Genomic DNA, 22,133 nt, shown 5'->3' with positions numbered 1-22,133 from the left:
GAAATTATTGCGTGCATTTATTATTGCGATTTTTGTAAAATGGACAAAAATGTGAGATTATTTATTGCGATGTCAGAAAAACCTGCATACAGATATATATATGTATCAGATATAAGAATGCAACTTCTTATTATTGCGATACCCACTCAGTCACATTATTCGCATTAATTAAAACATCGCAATAATTTACAAGTTGATTGTTCACAGTTACTGGCTGCATACTCTTGTATTCATCTAACAATGATTTAATCAACTTATTCATTTTATATTTTACAGGTTGACAAGTTTATAAGTCAGATATTATATGATCTTAACAAAAATTTAACCAGTACACAATGGAGAATCAGAGAATCTAGGTAAAATACATTTTTAAACATTCTGAAAACTTTAGTATTGTTAGTTACAAAGTATCAGATTTAAGAAAATTTTAGAAGCTCATTATGGATTGTTAGATCCATTTACTTGAATTTTACAAAAGTTCATTAGAGTTTGTTAACTTATCTTTCTTTTCAGTTTCATGAATGCCATATAGATTTCCTTTGAAATCTATGGTAAAAAAAAGAATTTTAAGGAGTTATAAATGATATATATATATATGGAAAAAAAAATGAATCACATCTACAAAAACATTTGAAAATTTCTTTTATGTAAGAGTTTGGTATAAAAATTTGAAGAGACAATTCAAACACAAATTTGTTCATTTGAAGTTTTTTTATGCATTATTATCTATTTTTTCACAATTTTAGTTGTTTGGCAGTGAATGATTTATTGAGAGGACGTCCATTAGATGATGTTGTTGATCAACTTCCTGAATTATGGGAGAATTGTCTTAGGGTCAGAGATGATATCAAGGTAAAATATAAAGATATACTACAAGGAGGTTGGCGGTCATACTTTGACCTATGGTGGTTTACTTTTACAAATTGTGACAATGATGTAGAGTTGTCTCGTTGGCACTCATACCACATCTTCTTATATCTATGAAGTTTTCATATTTGAGATTTTTTATGAATATTACACATTTATTTTGTACAAACACATGACAATGGTATAAATGCAACTGAGACAGTCACCCAACAAAGATCACTGGGTAATATATTGTTCTCTTTGCCAACTTCATTACACATAAAGATCTATATAAGTTGGAGTTTTCCAAGAAATCAATGCCTAGGGGTCAGATGTCTACCTTGTTTTCTGGTATTATTAATTGAACTTGTGATGATTTTACTATTTGTTTACACCTAAAACCAAACAAATGTACTCCATATATTCTTTAAAGATGTCTTCCAACTCAAGTTTCTTCATTAGAAGAGCAATCTCTTGTGCACTCTGAAGTGCTACTACTAGTTACTAAGTAACTGTTATATACTTCGATATGTATGCTGGAATTATATGACTTTACAAGGTCATCTTTATGTTTCATCCTTCAGTATTTCATCACATATAAAAAAAGATTTGTTTTAAATTTCAGGAATCTGTAAGGAATGCAGCAGACTTGGCCTGTAGGTCTCTTAGTAGGGTGAGTACTGGGTCATTTATATATTAAATAAGACAAAATCATCAGTTCTCTTGTTCTGTATTGTTTGATATACCCAAATTCAGTATTGTTATATATTCTTATTGTGAAATCTTATTGAGAAATTAATATGGTAGGATTGTTAAAAAACGTTTATTAGAAAACACAGGGTACGCTTATTAATTTTTAGCTGCCATTTTTTTTGAATCCCAATTTTATAAAATGTACATTACTATAAAAATCAAGATTGCTACAGCCATCTTAGTTTTGTCTTGTAATCATGTTTTTAAAAGAATTTGGGAATCGAATATGTATTGATCTGACGAGGTACAAGTTATATATAGGGAAAATAAATCCCATGTTGATTTGAATTAATGACAAATTTTACAGCTGGATCATTTTTTGTTGTGATAATGCAAGACAAATAATTTCAATGAGAAATACAAGGAATGAATTGGGCTATTCTTTATCTTGTCATTTTACATCTAGTTGGAATAATGAGTTTTCAAAGCATTAAACAAATAATTTTTTATGCATTATTTGTAATTTTTCATATATCATGTGTGTTTTACACTTGGATTACACAATTTATCATATGTGCTTTATCTGATGAAATATTTGAACTTGAATTTGAACACTATTTCTGTTTTTCATTCAGGCTTCCATTAAAATCTGTGATATTAACTATGGAAAGCTTGGGGAGAAAGCCACTAGATTAGTTATGCCTTGTTTGTTAAAACATAGTTTACAAAGCAGTGTGTCTGAAGTCAGAGCTATAGGGTAGGTAATCTAATGCAAATATTTTATTAACTAATTTTACTTTTTACTGGATTTTATAATTTTTTTTTTTTTTTGTGGGGGACAGGTGTCATTGAGCAAGTGATAAGGAATACTCAGACTGTAATTTCATACTTCATACCTGTCTGTTTATCTGTTACTTATAAATGGACTAAGTTTTTCTGCCACTTAACATTACAAGCACTCTGTGGTTAAAGTTTTAAAATTTTTGATAACTGCCTTAAACTATCCTGGGTTTGTACCAAACTTAGATTTAAGATTGTTTATGATCAAAAGCTAAAAAAAATTATATTTCCTGTTTTTCTTTATATATATAACTTAAACATGGACTTTGTTTTTCTTCCAGTTAGCATTACATACAGTCTGCACTTAAAGTTTTTAAAACATTTATTAGATTCTTTAACCATTCTGGATGTTAACTAAACTTGTACAGAAGCTTCTTACAATCAAAAGATACTATCTAGAGGAAAATGTTTTAAAAACATTTCCCATTTTTGTTGAATTTGCAACTAACAGCATAAGTAGGTGAGACACTGGGTTCTGTGAAACCCTTACAAATGTTTACAATTATTGACAAACAGTTGATCATGTCATGTTCATGTTTTCTACCAAGCATTTTATTCACATTTATTTCTTTCAGTCTTTCTACCATGTTGAAGATCAGTAAGAATGCTGGTCCCCTGTTAAAACCTAATATACCAGTCTTAGTAACAGCTCTATTAGAAGCAGTCAGCGGTCTTGAACCACAAGTTCTTAACTACTTCAGTCTACAAGTCTCAAGTAATCAGAAAGACTTAGAAAAGGTATGTCATGGGTGATCTTGAATCTCAGATCCTGAACTATGATATTATACTGTAGTTAGATTGTACTTTTGTTATTAACAAAATTAAGCAGTGTTTAAAAGCTTTACTAAAAACAAGTATTGTTAAAAAAAAAAAAGCATAAGGGAGATTGAGGGAACATTATTTTTTTCAGGTCTGTTCATTTGTCCATCCATAATATATTATGCCCCTAGCTACCATAAAAAGAGGGCTGAGGTGTTTTTTTTAAGTCTGTTCACTCATCTGTTCATCGTCAATATCAGATAAAAGTTTTGGTTAGGTAAATTAGCATTATCAAATTTCTTGCATGTTCAGTTAACAAAATATGGGTCCAAATACTAATTTGACATATTGATAATATAGTTTTATTTTCAAGTTGACTTGACAACACCTTCATAAAATTTAATGGAATTTCATTTTCTTTTAAAATTATTTATTTCCCACCTTTAACGCATTATTTTTTTATTTGCCATGATTTGCATAGCAGTAAAAGTCACTGTTATGTATTTGGTTTTAGAAACTCAGTTTCCTTGTTACCCATGGATCCAATCTAATTCTATTATCTTTATATATGAAAATCATATAAAAATTGTTGTTTAATATGTAATTATTTATTCCAGTTAGACAGTGCCAGGATTGCTGCATCTAGAATGTCTCCTATGATGGAGACTGTTAATTATGTAGGTAGCTTGAGATATATAACAATTTAAAAGTTACATACTTATAGAAAATAATGGTATAATTGTACACCATGATAAAAAGTAATTTTAAGAAGAATTATCTTAGCCGTGTGATATGACTTTTGTTATCAACTGCTTCCCGTTATTATTACATGCTTTTCTGTAATGTTATCGCTAAATATTCAACATCATTCATTAAAATCTGGAGATTACACCTCACCGTAAATTTTTTTGTGTAAAACATAAAAAAAGTTGGATAAAATAAAAAAATATTAGGAATCAGTAAAATATATTATCAAGAAATATTACAACAAAATCATTTTTCAAAGTTTTAAAAATAGTCTTTGTCTGCATGTCTTCTGCTGAAGTACTGTATATGGGTTATTTTCGCAGGTGTAAAATTTCGCATTTTTCATTTAATAAGATATACGAAATATCTTGGCGGATATTATTTTGGCAGATTATCAAAACTTTTGCATGTACACTTTTAAATTAACATAATTTATTTTGTCAATTTTGTTCTAACCGTGAAAAATTAGTGAAAATTTACACCCCCTCGAAAAGTAACTCGCTGTACGGTATATGATAAAAAGAACATAACATGTCATTTTTTATATCTGACTCCTTATCAGCCCATGTTCAAAATCATCCCTTGAGACTGTCATGACCTAGTGCTGATAAGGGGTCTGCCATGTTATAAATATGTCAATCGTGCTGTATCAACCATTCGTAATGATCTCGATATCTGTAACGGATCCAAAGGCTTTAACAAATTCTGTATAAAGTCACTTAATGGATTTTAGTCACAATCACAAAAGCTTTATCAAAACCTTTAAAATGTATTAAGTCATAGTTGGTGAAAATGGCTAAGAATGATAAATTGTACTCCAGGAACATGTATATAATAAAGTGTATATGATATTGCTTTTTCAATTTTGAGTAGCTTCCCATGTAGTTTAAGAAATTATTAAAGGCAATTTGAAATATCTTTGATGAAAAGGGGGGTAATGACCTATTTTTCTTATTCCAAAGTCTGATAGTAAAAAGTGATGTTGGAGATCTGAAATAGGGAACAATTCGGAGTTCCATTGTAGTTTTTGAAAGATGAGCAAAAGAAACCAGAGGGACATTCAAACTTATAGATAAATAATAAATCAACAATGCCATGGGTTAAAAAGAAAAAGATAGACAGATAAATAATAGTACACAAGACACAACATAGAAAACTAAAGAGAAAGCAACACAAACCCCACTGAAAACTGGGGTGATCTCATGTGCTCTGGAAGGGTAAGCAGATCCTGCTCTACACGTGGCACCAATCATGTTATTACAAACCCAGTAAACATTCTATTTCGGTAGGTGACATTTGTGAATAGGGAATGGGATTTTAATTACGACATAAGGAACATATCATAAGGAATACTGTAAATTCATTCATTTTCGTGGGGTCCAATTTTCATGGTTTGAGGAAAACTTGCATATTTGTGGATATTTAATTTCGTGGTTTTAACCAAGTTTGAATACAATCCTTTAGAAAATTTGTAGTTCATTGAATATTTAAATTCATGGCACCAGTACCCACGAAATCCACGAAAAATTAATATCTAACGAATATTAATGAATCCACAGTATATATAAGATATTCACTACTGGATATATCAGTAACTCTTCCTTCTAATGATTTCAGTGTGTTCAGTATATAGACAGTGATGTCCTTGTAGAGCTGGTTCCAAGGTTAACAGATCTCATTAAAAGTGGAATTGGTATAGGTACAAAGGTATGATCATAATTATAGAAGTTCCCTCTAAGCAATGTCACACAATACTTCAGACTAATGTAAAGTCAACAAGCTCCTGTTGTACAAAATAGACAGATATATATAAAAATAAGAAGTGTGGTATGATTGCCAAATGTGTATTATTCTAAACATTTATGTATTTTACACTTACAGTGGCGGATCCAGAACTTTTCATAAGGGGGGTCCCGCTGACTGACCTAAAGGGGGGGGGGGGGAGCACTCCAGTCATGCTTCAGTGATTCCCTATATAAGCAATCAAATTTTTCCCACAAAAGGGGGGGGGGGGGCCCTGGATCGGCCTATGACTAACCATATTTATAAGCTGAATATATATGTCAACAATATTCATGTCACAGGCAAAAAAGATATATAAAAAAATCAATGTATAATACATGTTATACATTTGTAATGAATATGATAAGATGAATAGAGCTTATGTGTGCCACATATATTACAAGTATTTGTAAATCTGATTTCTAAGATTAGATATAAATGATAATTTAAAAAGCTTGGTTTTTTTTATCAAAGAGGTAAGCCATCTCTAGCAAGATGATAAAATCACTGTTTTCTTTTACAGGCAGGCTGTTCAAGTTTTGTTATACAATTAGTTCACCATTGTCCTCAAGATTTAACTCCGTTTGCAGGTAAATATTCTTTCTTATAAACTTCACTTGGTACTGTAAAAAGATAGTTAAATGGACAGGCTTTCATTTTGTTTACTTACAACATTTTAATTTGCTAAGATAGAAAATAATAAATCTGGATGACGTCATTTTAATGCTTACATAAAAGTTTAAAATAGCTAAGGAGGAGTTTTTTTAAGGGAAAATTCTTCACTGAGTTTCTTCCTTTTATTAAGACTTCTAGATCTCTCATCAATGTTTATTTTGTTCTTGCATAGGCTTTATACTATCTACATAAAAAGATATTCCAAAATTTGATATTATTTTGAAGAAAGTTGTTATGCTATCATTCAGCTTTTCAATCTAAGTTTGTATTTTATAAAGATATGACCACCTGTTTTTTCAACTTTATATATAATATTGATTCACCTTCTTGGTTGTATTTTCCAACTTTTCTCTTTATAGGTAAATTAATGTCAGCATTCCTAGCAGGTCTTAGTGACAGAAATTCTTCAGTGAGGAAAACATATGCATCAGCACTCGGCCATTTAATTAAGGTTTGTTTTAGACATGATTTTGTTTGAATCATCTCACATATGGTTAAACATTCAAACAACAATTAATTTAATCTACTTGTTTTCTTCTCCATGCCAGAGAGGTGGAGAGGAGGTTGATCTGAATTATTTTTTTGAGTAGATAAATATGAACTTTACCTAAATATACAAATGAAGGGAAAGGTGAGTATAACATACAATGTTTCCTAATGAATTCTGGGTAATATTTTCAAAAGCGGACACCAAAGCATTGTTAATGGTTTAAAACATCATTAGTGTTGTTATTGGTTAAAATGTCCTTTACAGTGGTGACTCAATAAATGAAGTAATGTTATTTTTATACCCCCACAATGCCAAAGGCAACAGGGGCATTAAGTGTTTAGCCTCGACTGCCATCTCTCTCTTTATCAGTTCTCTTCAATTTCCATTGCAAAGCTTGAGTTGGTTTGAGTTTGAGTTGGGGCATTGACTTTCTCAGACACATCCTTATTTTATTATTATTGGGTTCAAATAGTGGAATTATCCCTAGACCATTAGTTTCCATAATGGCAAATTGTGAGCTCTACTAACATTTTGTTTAGTCAATGATTACAATGGAGACCAGAAAAGGAACATTGAAAATAAAAGCTGTGATAGATGAAAAAAATGGATGGACAAATATTGATTAAAATTACTGATTTATGACATTTTCTAGTGGTTATCAACAACCTTTCAACTTCTCTACATGTTATTATTTGATTGTGGTCTCAATGTTTGAGTTTTATTTAGGGATGACCTGAATGTTTTATTTTTGTCAAATTGATGAAGATAAAGATGAAGTATAACAGTGTGAAACTGCTTTAACTTAGTAAATGTTGTTTTCCTTGCAGGTTGCAAAAGACAGTAGTGTAGAAAAACTGATAATAAAGTTAAAGTCTTGGTATCTTGATAAAGAAGGTATGTAATTATTATGAAGTGTAATTTAGAGAAACTGTACTTAAAATAAAAATGATAAGCCCTGATTTTGTTTTTCAAAATATGTTATACAGCCAAACAATGAAACAGTAACTGTCAGCGAATGTCAATTTATGGGGTGAAGTTCGTAGTTCTAGCAACTGTACAGCAAGTAATGGTTGCTGCATGATAATGAAGTTTGACCTATGACCTCAAGATTTCAAGTCTAGTTCTAAAAAAACACATAATATTTCTGTATTTAGAATCACTAGATATGCTATAATATATCTGCCTCTAGTGTAGATATTGTGAAGAGACATTTTTGTATGCCAATCAGATTTGTAATATTGTTGATGTTTTTCAGATGAAGCAGCTAGACATGCATGTGGTTTAACATTACAATCCATGTGCCACCAGAGTCAAGATATAATGAAGAGACATGCCACTCAAGCAGTGCCACTAGCTTTCTTTGCTATGCATGAAAAGAAACCAGGTTTGATTTCATTTGATATAAATAAGACATTAATTCTAATTATTGGAGTATTTTTTTCTTAAAGAAATCTATGATATTTCCTCATCACATTATGGGAGCATTTTTTCTTAAAGGTGTACGTCAATAACAATGTGTTAATTTCCATTGGTTTTCAGGGCTAAAACATTGAGTGCATGCCTTGATAATGAAGATCTTTTTCAAATTATGTTTTCTACTTGAATTTATCTATCTGAATATAAATTACTTTGTTGATTCATGAGTTCAATGTGTCAAAGGCCTAATTGTTGTTGAAATTTAGACAATTTTATCAACTTTCATATAAAAGAATAACTTTTGACTTTTTATACGCCCGTCAAAATTTTGACGGGACGTATTATGGTATACAAATGTCTGGTGTCTGTCTGTCTGTCTGTCTGTCTGTCTGTCTTGCATGAACATGTCGCACCGTAACTTGAGAACGACTTATCCAAATTTCATGAAACTTATGGTGACTTGAGTAACACCGGTATCACTCAGATTACAATTCTACCTTGACAGGTAAGTTTGTATTTAGCCTATAAAATACTTATTCAGCCTTGAGAATTGAAAGGTCAGTTTATCCCATTCATACAATAGAAGTTTACCTATGAGGGTCAGAATGGGGTTTACAGAATAGAGAATACATGTAAAGGCAACTAATGAATTAGAGAATAGAGAAAATGAACAACAAAATAAAGGATTAGAGAATAATGCGGTGCAAAAGTATTAAGAATAACTGCAAAATAACTGAAAAGGTAACTGTAATGCAATACTGATAATATAACGGTCAATGTACAGAATTGATAAATAATCTTGTAACAGAAAGACCAAATAGTAATATCATTTTCATGAGAATTTTACAGAATGAGAGTTATTTTTAAGGCTAATAAAAGAAAAATGCCCTAAAAATTTAAAGAATACAGATATTAGAAAAACCCATGCAGTTCCTCATGTCATTTACATTGTCAAAATATAGGACACATCTAGTCAAAATAGCGGTAATATCGAAATAAAAAAAGAACTAAATTACAGAAATCGCTTAATTTTACAATTATTTAGTTTATATATAGCTTATTGGAAAACAACAATAAAAAATATAGGTCACTGATGAGTTAAAAAAGATATTGCAATTTTAAGGCAAAAAAATGGCATTTTTACACCAAAGGGAGATAACTTGGAGCTTTTTTAATGATATCTACATTGTAAAAGTCACCTGGGGCCAACACAAATTGATTTTTTTGGAATTATTTTTGTACCATATGATAAAGTAACAACTTCTCAAGGTAATAAATAAAAATTGTGATGAAAAATAAATGTTTTATTTTTTTCTGAAAATCTTATACGCGCGAGTCTCCTTAAATCAAGATGCACAAAGTTTTAAGTATTGGTCAGAAGATAGGGTTCTTTTGTACTAACCATATAACAATAAAGTGACCTAAATTTTGGACAAGGTAAATGGCATGAAGCCAAATTTATCAACTTCTATTGTATTAATGGGATAAACTGACCTTTCAATTCTCAAGGCTAAATAAGTATTTTATAGGCTAAATACAAACTTACCTGTCAAGATATTGTAATCTGAGTGATACCGGTGTTACTCAAGTCACCATAATATAGTTGTTTTTTATGATGGTCAAATGATCTGTATACTTTTTGGTGAAAATAAAATTTAAACTTTTTGAGTTACGGTACTTTGTAACTAAAACAGGGGGTGTTTTTTTCACATGTCGCACTGTATCTCAAAAATGATTTTACATGTTACGCCCTATCTCAAAAATAATTTATGATTATTGCTTAAAACTTTACACACTTCTTTGTTATATTAATCTAAAAATCTGTATACTATTTGGTTTTGATTCAAAATTTTATTTAAGTGATATTTAGTTTTTTGTAAAAAAAAAAAAAAGAGGGGGGGGGGGTTCACATGTCCCGCCGTATCTCAAAAACAATTTATGTTTATTGCTTAAAACTTTCTCAGAAACTATTTATGATTATTGCATTAAACTTCCACACCAGATGTAGGGTGTATCATGCGCTCATGGGTCAACTGTTGATTAAAGTTTTATTTGACTTTTAAAAATATTTATTATCAAATTGAAACAATGAACTTAATATTTTGGAAGAAACAAGGCCCTTCTCATGGAAAAACTGCTGTCTGAGCAATTACATGGAGTACAGTTTTAAGTATAGGCGTCCCTGCTGTATCAAAAACTTGTCTGATAAAGGTTTCTTGTTCTCAAATGTTAAATTTCTTTTCAGAAACTGAAGACAAGTCATCCAAAGATAATATGTCCGTGTGGGAAGAAATCTGGTTGGAAATCACTCCAGGTAAAATAAAGTAAAGGATTTACAAATATTTATTATCCGTTAAAAGGGAGCTAACCAGTGACAGATTAGGTTTTATAAACAAAAAATAAGCAAGGAAAAAAGAGAACTGCCATTTAGGCCAGTAGAAAATGAATGCAAAGGATGGAAAACAAAAACATTATAAAAGTTGTAATGAAAAAATTCCATACCATCTTTGAAAAATTGAAAGTTAGTTCTGAACTTCCATGGATATAATTGCCAAAACAAGTTTCAAGTAATTTGGTACTTTAGAACTTAATCATGGTACTATCAATTCAGAAATTATTGCGTGCATTTATTATTGCGATTTTGTCTTTTAAGACTAAAATGCGATTTTAACATTTGGGATATTGAGAAAAATCCTGTTTAATTAGATAAAAAAAATTAAATGGGAGTTTGAATTATTGCAATTATAACTTTGTCACATTTTCAAAATATTAAAGCATCACAATAATTTCTCAATTTACCGTAAATAACAATAATATCTTTCTGACAAACTTATTCCATCATAGATTGTTAACTATTTATTTTCCCGTAGGTACAGAGGCTGGGATAAGATTATATCTCCAGGAAATGATGAAGCTGTTACAGACTTCAATAGATTCCCAGTCTATCTTTCTGACAATTTTATTTCATCATACACTATAAACTATTTATATTCCTCTAGGTACAGACCTCAATAGATTCCCAACCATAGATTATAAACAAACTTATTCCATCATAGATTCTAAACTATTTATTTTCCCGTAGGTACAGAAGCTGGGATTAGGTTATATCTCCAGGAAATTATGGAGCTGTTACAGACCTCAATAGATTCACAATCTTGGGCAACAAAAGCTCAGGCAGCAGATGCCATGAGTACTGTAGCAGAGAAACTCAAGGACAAGCTAGGTCCACCTCACTTAGGCAACCTTCTAACCACCTTGTTGTCAGGGTTACAAGGCAGAATTTGGACAGGCAAGGTAAGAATTTAAGAGGACATGAATTTGTCTCAACTTTGTTAATCATCTTGACTTGAATTGCAAATTTAATATTTTTTCAGATAATTTGTAGAGGTAATCAATCTAGTTAATTAACAAAATGTAACTTTTTTTCATTTAAAAAAAATAAATCTGTAATAGTCAACTGCAGAAATAATTTTTTTATTGGAATTAAGCCTTGAGAACCCACACTATATAAGAACTTGTGTCGTCTTGCATGGACAATTTAGTTGGTTTATTACTGTAAATTCAGAAATTATTGAGTGCATTTATTATTGCGAAATTGAGAAAAATTCTGTTAAATTATTGCGTTTATAACCATGTCGCATTTTTAGCAATACATTTTTTATGTGTAATAAAAACATTGCAATAATTTCTGAATTTAAATGTTTAAATCTTTTATTTCCAGGAGACACTGATACAAGCCATAGACACTGTCTGCTGTTACTGCAAGTAAGTCAATACGAAAAATACAGTTGTTTTTCAGTTTAATGTAAAAACCTCTCATTTTACTTTCAATGCTTTAAGTTTTATCACAATTGAAATTGATACCAGCTGTTATAACACAAACAAATAATTGATGACAATAATGGTAAAACAGTATTCTTCATTTATCAATATGCCAAATAGGTTGTCACACTGAGGAAAGTATCTTCCATATTTGTGAAGGCATGACCTCATTGTTTTATTTTTAAGTTTTTATAGTGTTTTATAACATGATATATAAATTTTACACTACAGATTTATGTGTTAAATAATTTTCTATTCTAGGGAAAATCTATCTAAAGAAACAGAAGGACAACCAAGCATTGAAAAGGTGAAGTAGAATAAATATATAAATACGGTATCTAGTGAAATATATCAAAAACAGATAACTTTTTTAAACTGAATACGCGAGGATTACCAAGTGTTGAATATTTAAATTAAACAATTATAAATAGTGCAGAAATATCATAATGCACAAGATATGGTGGTAGAACGTGTTTCTCTTATGATTTATAGACAATATGTAGACACACTTAATCCTTCTTTTCTAATGATCTTTAAGAAGATGTGGGGTTTTTTGTCATGTGACATCAGCTTGCATGGTCACCTTTTTTCATGACGTCACATAAAACAATTTAGTGGAAAAGAAGTAAATTTGATGTGATAAAGAATTCTTTCTTCAATTTTGTTACAGGTTGTTGATTCAATGATGAAAGAATCTAAGAAGGAAAGATTAGAATATAAACTAGAGGCCCTCAAGTGTACAGGGAATATTTTAGAAGAATACTCCTTAGACAGATTCTCAGAAATTTGGCAGATTGCCCAACCTGATTTATCCAAGGTATGTATTCATTCAGTTTACAGACAGTTTTTCCGGCCATGTACATACATAAAAACTATCTATTGTTTTCTGGCTGATTTGTCATCAAAATGCTCTCATATCTCAAACAGTGGTAAACAACTAGAACAGTATTTGTTTAAGAAAAGACATTTTTATCAAATCTTATTAGGGTCCCGCCAAAGGCGGTCCCCTATAGTGATCAGTCTGTCCGTCCGTCCATCCATCCGTCCATCCGTCCGTCCGTAACACTTTGTGTCGGCTCCATATCTAGAGAACCATTATGATTTCATACTTTATACTTTACATGTTTATTAACCACCACCAGAGGGCGTGTCATGATGTATGTACAACTTCCTAGGTCAAAGGTCAAGGTAAAAAAACTTTGGTTTCAGTTGACAACCCTGTGTCCTGTGGTGAAGATCGTGTCCGCTCTATATCTTGAGAACCGTTATGATTTCAAAGTTTATACTTGACATGTATATGAACCAACACCAGAGGGTGTGTCATAATTTATGAACGACTGCCTAGGGCAAAGTTCAAGGTCAAAAACTTTGGTTTCAGTTGACAACCCCATGTCCTATGGTAAAGATTGTGTCCGCTCTATATCTTGAGAACCGTTATCATTTCAAAGTTTATACTTGACATGTATATAAACCAACACCAAAGGGTGTGTCACAATTTATGTGCAACTTCCTAGGTCAAAGGTCAAGGTCAAAAACTTTGGTTTCAGTTGACAACCCCATGTCCTATGGTAAAGATCGTGTCCGCTCTATATCTTGAGAACCTTTATCATTTCAAAGTTTATACTTGACATGTTTATAAACCAACACCAAAGGGTGTGTCATAATTTATTAACAACTTCATAGGTCAAAGGTCAAGGTCAAAAACTTTGATTTCAGTTGACAAACCCATGTCCTATGGTAAAGTTACAATTTTTTAATGCACATTATTCACAGCGGGGCCCACAGAGATGGCTCCCATCTCAATGATATCTAGTTTATCTAATTGTGAAGGATTCTTATTATCTCATCTAATTATCTAATTATTAAAATCGCAACCTTTTATAATATATGGACGAATTTCAGGAGCCAGCTACCCAACAGCACAAAAAAGTAAATGTCACCAATAGACCGTTGTCTCCACTTTATGTTACAATCTAAATCATCGAACTATAACAATTGTCTCATATTTAGTGTACAACTTCTGTTATCTTTCACATTTGTTTTCTTCTATTTTTAGGCAGGAAATAAAAATGGTGAAGATGATGATATAAAACCAGAAATGAAACAAAAGAAATTTAATTGTTATTTTGAAATTTTAGGGCAGTCATGGCCTTCAGTAGTGACAACACAAGGTAGGTTACCTAGGTCACATGTAGTTGATAAGTTTTGAATTTGGGCAGTCCTGGTCTTTAACAGTGATACATGTATCACAATGTTGGTTACTTTAATAAATAATCTTCTATCTCAAATAATCCAAGTTAAAAGAACAATAAGACATACAGAACTCTCCAACTTTATAGATTGTAATTGCTGGGGTGGTACAAGAATAAGTTATGATAACGAACAATATAGTCACATGCAGAGCATGAATGTTACATGCTTTATGTGATGAAACCAAAACAAAAAGAGACAACAATTATAAATCATATTCCTGACCATGGAAAGGAGGTTATTATTATAGCACGAACAACAATTAAATCATCTCATTCCCGTTTATCATTTTTTATTTCAGATGAATTTGGTTCAAAGTTTAGTGATTTGTTGCTGACATCTTTACTTCATAACACATGGAAAATACAAGTGACTATACTGAAGTCTTTGTTTAAACTGATAGATAGGTAAGTTAATGACATTTCTGTTGTCTAATGTTGAAATGGTGAAGATAACCTTATCCTTTCCTGTAATGTATGAAATTGAACTTAATTGTACTGCTCAAGTTTTTTATTGTCAATTATGACGCCCAATAATTTGAGCAGTACAATTAAGTTCAATTTCATACAAGTGATTACATATTGATTACATTGATTATTTAACAATTAAACAAAGTCAAGTTTTGTTTTTTTCACCCAAATAATATCTGCAAAATAGATGAATATATATATATATATATAGTTTTACAATATAATATAGATGGACAAACTACCGGTGACTAAACTGTATCTAGAATTGATTTTCTCTCTTTAAATAAAGTACACAATAATAAACTTACTTTTTTAATTATAACATTATCCTCAGATGACATTAACCATATTAATTTTGATTTATTTGGGAGGCTTTTAAAGTTTTTGTTAACCTTATCTAAGTAATCTATAAATTCAGATCTTTTTATTTTCTAAAACAGGACACTGAAGAAGAAAATGAATTTCATATTCAACTTCAGTGTTACATAACTTACATATTCTATCCTCCACTCGAAGCCCCACATATCTGCCCCTTTCAATTTCTTTAAATATGAAAGACCTTCCATCTGTAGTCAATCAAACAAGTATACATTATATTCATATTGCAGTGAAAATAAACTAGTTGATTGACAGCACTATATTAATAGACTATTGCAGATATAATCATAAAAAAATATAATCTATTGAACCCACCTCTTGGTTGGGAATTTCTCACTGCATTGTTGTCCCTTTGACGCATTCCCTGTTTTCATTCTGTATGCTATTATAACTGTGTATGCTTTTGTTCTTTTTTAGATACCATATCTTTCAAAAAGATAAAATATTATTACATAAAGCTGTGGTCCAAGATTTAACAACCAGAATGTTAGAAACCATGATTCCATCTTTAGGTATGATATCTTACCTATAAAGTTTTTTCATACAGTATATGGGATTGACATTTTTTTATTCATATAAGTTGTAGTCTAAAACAGTAAAGTCCATTAATTCTGTTTACTTTGTGTCCAATGATCATACTTCCCAGGTGAATGGTATTTGGGGTTTGGTCCTAAGTTTTATTATTTTATCTCCCAATATGATATTACAGCAAGTTATCAAGATTAAGATAATATGACATACAAAACAAGATTTTTACCTCTACATTGTATTGAGAAGGTTTAACCAAATGGGACTTTTATACTATTCTGAATGATTTTGTTTTATTATTATACCTACATTGTAATGAGAAGGTTTAACACAATGGGACTTTTATACTATTCTGAATGATTTTGTTTTATTATTATACCTACATTGTAATGAGAAGGTTTAACACAATGGGACTTTTATACTATTCTGAATGATTTTGTTTTATTATTATACCTACATTGTATTGAGAAGGTTTAACCAAATGGGACTTTTATACTATTCTGAATGATTTTGTTTTAATATTATACCTACATTGTAATGAGAAGGTTTAACACAATGGGACTTTTATACTATTCTGAATGATTTTGTTTTATTATTATACCTACATTGTAATGAGAAGGTTTAACACAATGGGACTTTTATACTATTCTGAATGATTTTGTTTTATTATTATACCTACATTGTATTGAGAAGGTTTAACCAAATGGGACTTTTATACTATTCTGAATGATTTTGTTTTATTATTATACCTACATTGTAATGAGAAGGTTTAACACAATGGGACTTTTATACTATTCTGAATGATTTTGTTTTATTATTATACCTACATTGTAATGAGAAGGTTTAACACAATGGGACTTTTATACTATTCTGAATGATTTTGTTTTATTATTATACCTACATTGTAATGAGAAGGTTTAACACAATGGGACTTTTATACTATTCTGAATGATTTTGTTTTATTATTATACCTACATTGTAATGAGAAGGTTTAACACAATGGGACTTTTATACTATTCTGAATGATTTTGTTTTATTATTATACCTACATTGTAATGAGAAGGTTTAACACAATGGGACTTTTATACTATTCTGAATGATTTTGTTTTATTATTATACCTACATTGTAATGAGAAGGTTTAACACAATGGGACTTTTATACTATTCTGAATGATTTTGTTTTATTATTATACCTACATTGTAATGAGAAGGTTTAACACAATGGGACTTTTATACTATTCTGAATGATTTTGTTTTATTATTATACCTACATTGTAATGAGAAGGTTTAACACAATGGGACTTTTATACTATTCTGAATGATTTTGTTTTATTATTATACCTACATTGTAATGAGAAGGTTTAACACAATGGGACTTTTATACTATTCTGAATGATTTTGTTTTAATATTATAACTACATTGTATTGAGAAGGTTTAACCAAATGGGACTTATATACTTCATCTGAATGATTTTGTTTTATTATTATACCTACATTGTATTGAGAAGGTTTAACCAAATGGGACTTATATACTTCATCTGAATGATTTTGTTTTATTATTATACCTACATTGTATTGAGAAGGTTTAACCAAATGGGACTTATATACTTCATCTGAATGATTTTGTTTTATTATTATAACTACATTGTATTGAGAAGGTTTAACCAAATGGGACTTATATACTTCATCTGAATGATTTTGTTTTATTATTATACCTACATTGTATTGAGAAGGTTTAACCAAATGGGACTTATATACTTCATCTGAATGATTTTGTTTTATTATTATACCTACATTGTATTGAGAAGGTTTAACCAAATGGGACTTATATACTTCATCTGAATGATTTTGTTTTAATATTATACCTACATTGTATTGAGAAGGTTTAACCAAATGGGACTTATATACTTCATCTGAATGATTTTGTTTTATTATTATAACTACATTGTATTGAGAAGGTTTAAGCTAATGGGACTTATAAACTTCATCTGAATGATTTTTTTTTTATTATTACATCTACATTGTATAAAAAATATTAAATTCCTTAGTGTGGGACTGTATGCTTCGTCTGAATGACTTTGTCTTATGTTTCAGGTAATATAAAGTATACTGTGATACGACATGAAGCATTAAGTACAACAGAATTACTTATAAATAAAGTCATTGGTGAGTTTAATTTTATTTTATAAAGAGGTCTGTCTGATATTATTCTAATAAAATATTTGGTTATCTAAGCATGTTGTGGAAGGCATTTAGAAACTGTAGCATAGTTTTGCATCATGCCTTTAAACATTTTTATTACTTCAAACACCACAAAAAAAGACTGAAATCATTATCAAAGTCACATGCTGTTTCCATAGTTACAGTTATTTATTACATTACAGATGTTGATGGTATATTATCTACTGACACTCTGTCTCCATGGTAACAGTAATAATTTTTATATTACAGATGTTGATGGTATATTGTCCAGTGACATTCTGTCTCCATGATAACTAATTATTTTTATATTACAGATGTTGATGGTATATTGTCCAGTGACATTCTGTCTAAAGTACAAGATGCACTGTCAGCCATGTCTGGGGATTCCAGCCCAGAATTACAGGACAAGTCCCACGAACTGTTGAAACAAATCACTGTTAAAATATCTACTATAGAATAATTCTGGGGGGTGGGGATCTGTACGAAACATAAAATATCTACAAAGAAATAATTCTGGGGTTGGGGAATGTTAGGAAACATAAGTATATTATAAAAGAATCTGTTAAACCAAATATCAATATGTTTAAGAGACCATACAACATTATAACATTTCTTTTACAATGCTGTGTTCTTAAAATCATAATCAGCATCAGAATATCTTACAATTGTATCAATTTCAGAGTAATTTTTTTGTCTCTTTAAAGTTTTACATTATATAACCACTTGTCTATACACCTTATCGCTATTCCCGGCTGACCCGTCCGCTTGAACTTTTGACGTCAACAACAATCACTTTTCCATTGTGGCGTCAGACATTTTGTTTTATGACGTCAAAATTTACAGTGATTTCCAGCAATGGCGGACAAATAGCGATAAGGTGTATTGAAGAAATGTGTGTGTTGATCTTTAATTATTTGTGATGATGGTCTGCTGTCTTATTGACAAATACTCCACATCTCTTATCATTGATACTGTGTACTAGATCAGTTAAGAAGGAAGAAATTAAACATGGGAGGCATTTTTTTTGGTATCATATAAATTTGTTATTTAGGTTTGGTTTTATGTTTTCATTTAATAAAGTAAATAACATATTTTCAAATTTGACATTTATCCATGAAAAAGTTCTTGTAATATTAAAACATCAATCATTGAAATGTTAAAACACAGCTATTTGATATAGGACTGTCTTATCATTGAAATATAATACAAGTGCAATGTCTAAGATGGAATAAAGTTTTTATGTATAATTATTGTTATGGATATTTTATTTTGAATTGTTAGAGATCTGAAAAATAAACCTATTACAAGTTTATGTACTGCTTATTAATGGTTTGTGAACATCAGAAGATGTTGATCAACTCCTCTCCACACCCTTGCCACCTGTGTGGTTATTTCATCTTTTTGAACATCATATAATGATATCTGATTGGCAGGAATGCTGTGTATAAAAGCAGACAGAGTTAACATGTAAAGACGATATTTATGTTGGATTTATCAGCTGCTATTATAAAGGGGCTAGATAAGACATAAAGCCAATACAAGCATATGCAGAATCATTCCTATATGCATCTATCATTCCAAGATTTGATAAATATAGATGCTTACATTCATACCAGTGGATTATCAGATTTATCCAATTGAGATAGTTAAATTATTAATTTTAAAGTCCGACCTCAGCGAGGTAATCCACGAGTAACTATGTAAGAATCTGTTTCTCTTATGATTAAAAAATGAATTTTCTTTTTTTTGTTAAATGAAAATCCCCTTCGAGGGCCTTTCATATTGCACGAAGTTGTCAATTTCATTAACACCTGTTAGCATATTTTGATTCACCCAGTTAGCTAAAAAGGTTTTTGAGATCAACGGCAACCACACATTGATTAAATTTTTTTTATACAATGGGTTTGGAAAGGGATAAATTTCCATAGAATTAGAGAAAGGTTTTATCTATAAAAAAAGATATAGGTATGGGTATACCTAATTGAGACTAAGTTGTATAAAACATTTAAAACAAGCTTTAAATTTGCATGTTAGACTTCAGTGTGAGTATACATCTGGTATAATAAAGAGTGTTAACAATGTTGTAATGTATGTCTGTCGTGTCAGTTAACTGCCAAAAATCACGGACTTCTATCTGCTAACTATTATAAATCTCCATTGGGATTTTAAGAACAAGGAAACATATTTTCAAACTAATGTGTAGTGGGTATAATGGAGTTGATGCATTTATTGTATGAGACACTTGCCTGTTTGGACACCACTTTGGCATTCTTGTGATTCCCACAAGTTTTATTTGTTCCCTTCATTTGTATATCTAAGTAGATTTCTGTGATTTAACATCAGTTAACTACTGTTGTTCAAATTTCTAATGAGATTATATGTGCCTCAATGTTTTAAATGCATTATTTGAATGACAGTTTGTAAGGTTTTTATAAATTTAGGACATTGATAATTCCAGTATCGGGTCTGCAGCACCCCTATCCTATAAATTGTAAAAAAAAACTCATAATAATTGGTCAGTTCCTCAATACTCTGATTTTCTCTATTTAAAAAACATGTAAAAAATATACAAGGTAATAAGGGACCAACTGTTAAGAGGAAAAAGAAAGAAAACCTACACACTTCACAGAAAAATTAAAATTGGGTACCAAAACTCAAAGGACTCAGGTTCATCATCAGGTTACAAGATTCTGTTCCACTGCCACCATATTGATCATTGCAAGCAACAATGGATGATATTTCATAAAAGTAAACCAAAATATTATAAACTAGAGATAAATTCAACTTTACCAAATTTAGTTCTTTGATCAAGAGTTTTATAATAAGCAGAAAATGTTTTTAAGGAAATCTAGACAATAAAGATAATCTATGTAATAATTTTACTTGGAAGATTTATTGTCCATATAGATGCACTGCTTGAATGTGCAGTACAGAAATGAAAAGTTTTGAAGCTCATTCTCAATTCACTGTCAATTTCTATATGTATAAAAACAAGATATATAGTAGACTATAATATCTTGGTTTTGACTTCTGCTGTAACTATTTATTATAATATTATCTTCTAAATTGAATTGTTATGTCTATTTAGAAATAAATAATTCACATTTCCGTCAAAATAAGTTTTCAATGATTGTGTTTTTGGTATTTACAGTCTTGGTAAAACATTTAGGAATTGAATCACTTATTCCAAACAGTGTTGGTTATCTTTATATCTTACATGTAAACTTATGTTTACATTTTGGGGTTGAATCACTTATTCCAAGCAATGTTTGTTATCTTTATATCTTCATATAAAGCTTATATAATGAAGAAAATGTTGAAATTAGGTTAAAAAAATGTCCAACTACATTTTGCATCATTTGGCATTGTTATCGTAATCTTTAAAAAAAAAATTCTCTGAAACAGCTGGACCAATAACAGCTGAAGTTGTCCTGATTTACACTTAAAGTCATACCAGTAATTCCCCTGAGGTGAAAATTTGAGATTCATTTTTGCGTTGTTTATTTTTTTTGGTCTCTTTTTTCGAGATTAAAGACAGAATCTGAAACGCCTATAATGAACAAGACTACAAGATCGACATAAATGTTAATTTGAAAGACGACTCTACTGGTTGTAAGTCTGGCACAACTGTTGGGAATTTTGGATCCTCAATGCTTTTCAACTTTGTTGCGTTCGGAGGACGTGTTTTTCAACAGACTGTCGGCATTCCAATGGGAACAAATTGTGCCCCTCTACTTGCCGACTGTTTTCTTTATTATTATGAGTCTGACTTCATGCAGGAACTTCTTAGGAAAAAAGATTAGAAGTTAGCGATATCCTTTAACTCTAATTTCCGCTATTTACATGATGTTCTTTCACTAAATAATTAAAAAATTGGTGACTATGTGGAACGCATCCATCACATCGAACTAGAGATAAAGGATACTATAGATACAGTTAAGTCGGCCTCATATCTTGACTTACATCTAGAAATTGACAATGAGGGTCGGTTGTAAACAAAACTTTACGACAAAAGAGATGAGATCAGCTTTCAAATTGTGAACTTTCCATTTCTAAGTAGCAACATTCCAGCAACACCTGCATACGGGGTATATATCTCCCAATTGATACGATATTTCTGTGCTTGCATTTCCTATCATGATTTCCTTGAAAGAGGGTTGCTGCTCACAAGGAAGCTATTAAACCAAGAGTTCCAAATGGTGAAGTTGAAATCATCCCTTATTAAATTTTACGGA

The 22,133-nt window shown here is 30.4% G+C and overlaps 1 protein-coding gene across 3 annotated transcripts in view; it reads left to right on the top strand.

Annotated features, from left to right (window-relative positions):
• Positions 1-19,210, top strand: part of LOC139518801 (proteasome adapter and scaffold protein ECM29-like) — a 79,704-nt gene extending 60,494 nt beyond the window's left edge. For 2 of the 3 annotated variants that reach the window (XM_071310374.1, XM_071310383.1), the window contains exons 29-50: positions 277-356; positions 747-852; positions 1,472-1,519; positions 2,175-2,296; positions 2,955-3,117; positions 3,756-3,815; positions 5,503-5,592; positions 6,191-6,257; positions 6,702-6,793; positions 7,660-7,726; positions 8,088-8,216; positions 10,494-10,562; positions 11,331-11,542; positions 11,970-12,013; positions 12,332-12,377; positions 12,741-12,887; positions 14,127-14,241; positions 14,622-14,727; positions 15,586-15,680; positions 17,791-17,862; positions 18,213-18,623; positions 18,776-19,210. In XM_071310374.1, coding sequence (XP_071166475.1) covers positions 277-356; positions 747-852; positions 1,472-1,519; positions 2,175-2,296; positions 2,955-3,117; positions 3,756-3,815; positions 5,503-5,592; positions 6,191-6,257; positions 6,702-6,793; positions 7,660-7,726; positions 8,088-8,216; positions 10,494-10,562; positions 11,331-11,542; positions 11,970-12,013; positions 12,332-12,377; positions 12,741-12,887; positions 14,127-14,241; positions 14,622-14,727; positions 15,586-15,680; positions 17,791-17,862; positions 18,213-18,358 — 2,076 coding nt within the window. In that variant the 3' untranslated portion in view covers positions 18,359-18,623; positions 18,776-19,210. Of the gene's footprint in view, positions 1-276; positions 357-746; positions 853-1,471; positions 1,520-2,174; positions 2,297-2,954; positions 3,118-3,755; positions 3,816-5,502; positions 5,593-6,190; positions 6,258-6,701; positions 6,794-7,659; positions 7,727-8,087; positions 8,217-10,493; positions 10,563-11,118; positions 11,244-11,330; positions 11,543-11,969; positions 12,014-12,331; positions 12,378-12,740; positions 12,888-14,126; positions 14,242-14,621; positions 14,728-15,585; positions 15,681-17,790; positions 17,863-18,212; positions 18,624-18,775 lie in introns of those variants that run through there. The other variant, XM_071310391.1, reaches the window with a different exon arrangement.
• Positions 19,211-22,133: the final 2,923 nt, after the last annotated feature.

The sequence above is a fragment of the Mytilus edulis genome, chromosome 1, assembly GCF_963676685.1.
Source record: "Mytilus edulis chromosome 1, xbMytEdul2.2, whole genome shotgun sequence".
NCBI lineage: Eukaryota > Metazoa > Mollusca > Bivalvia > Mytilida > Mytilidae > Mytilus > Mytilus edulis.
This window is presented reverse-complemented; position numbering and strand designations above follow the sequence as displayed.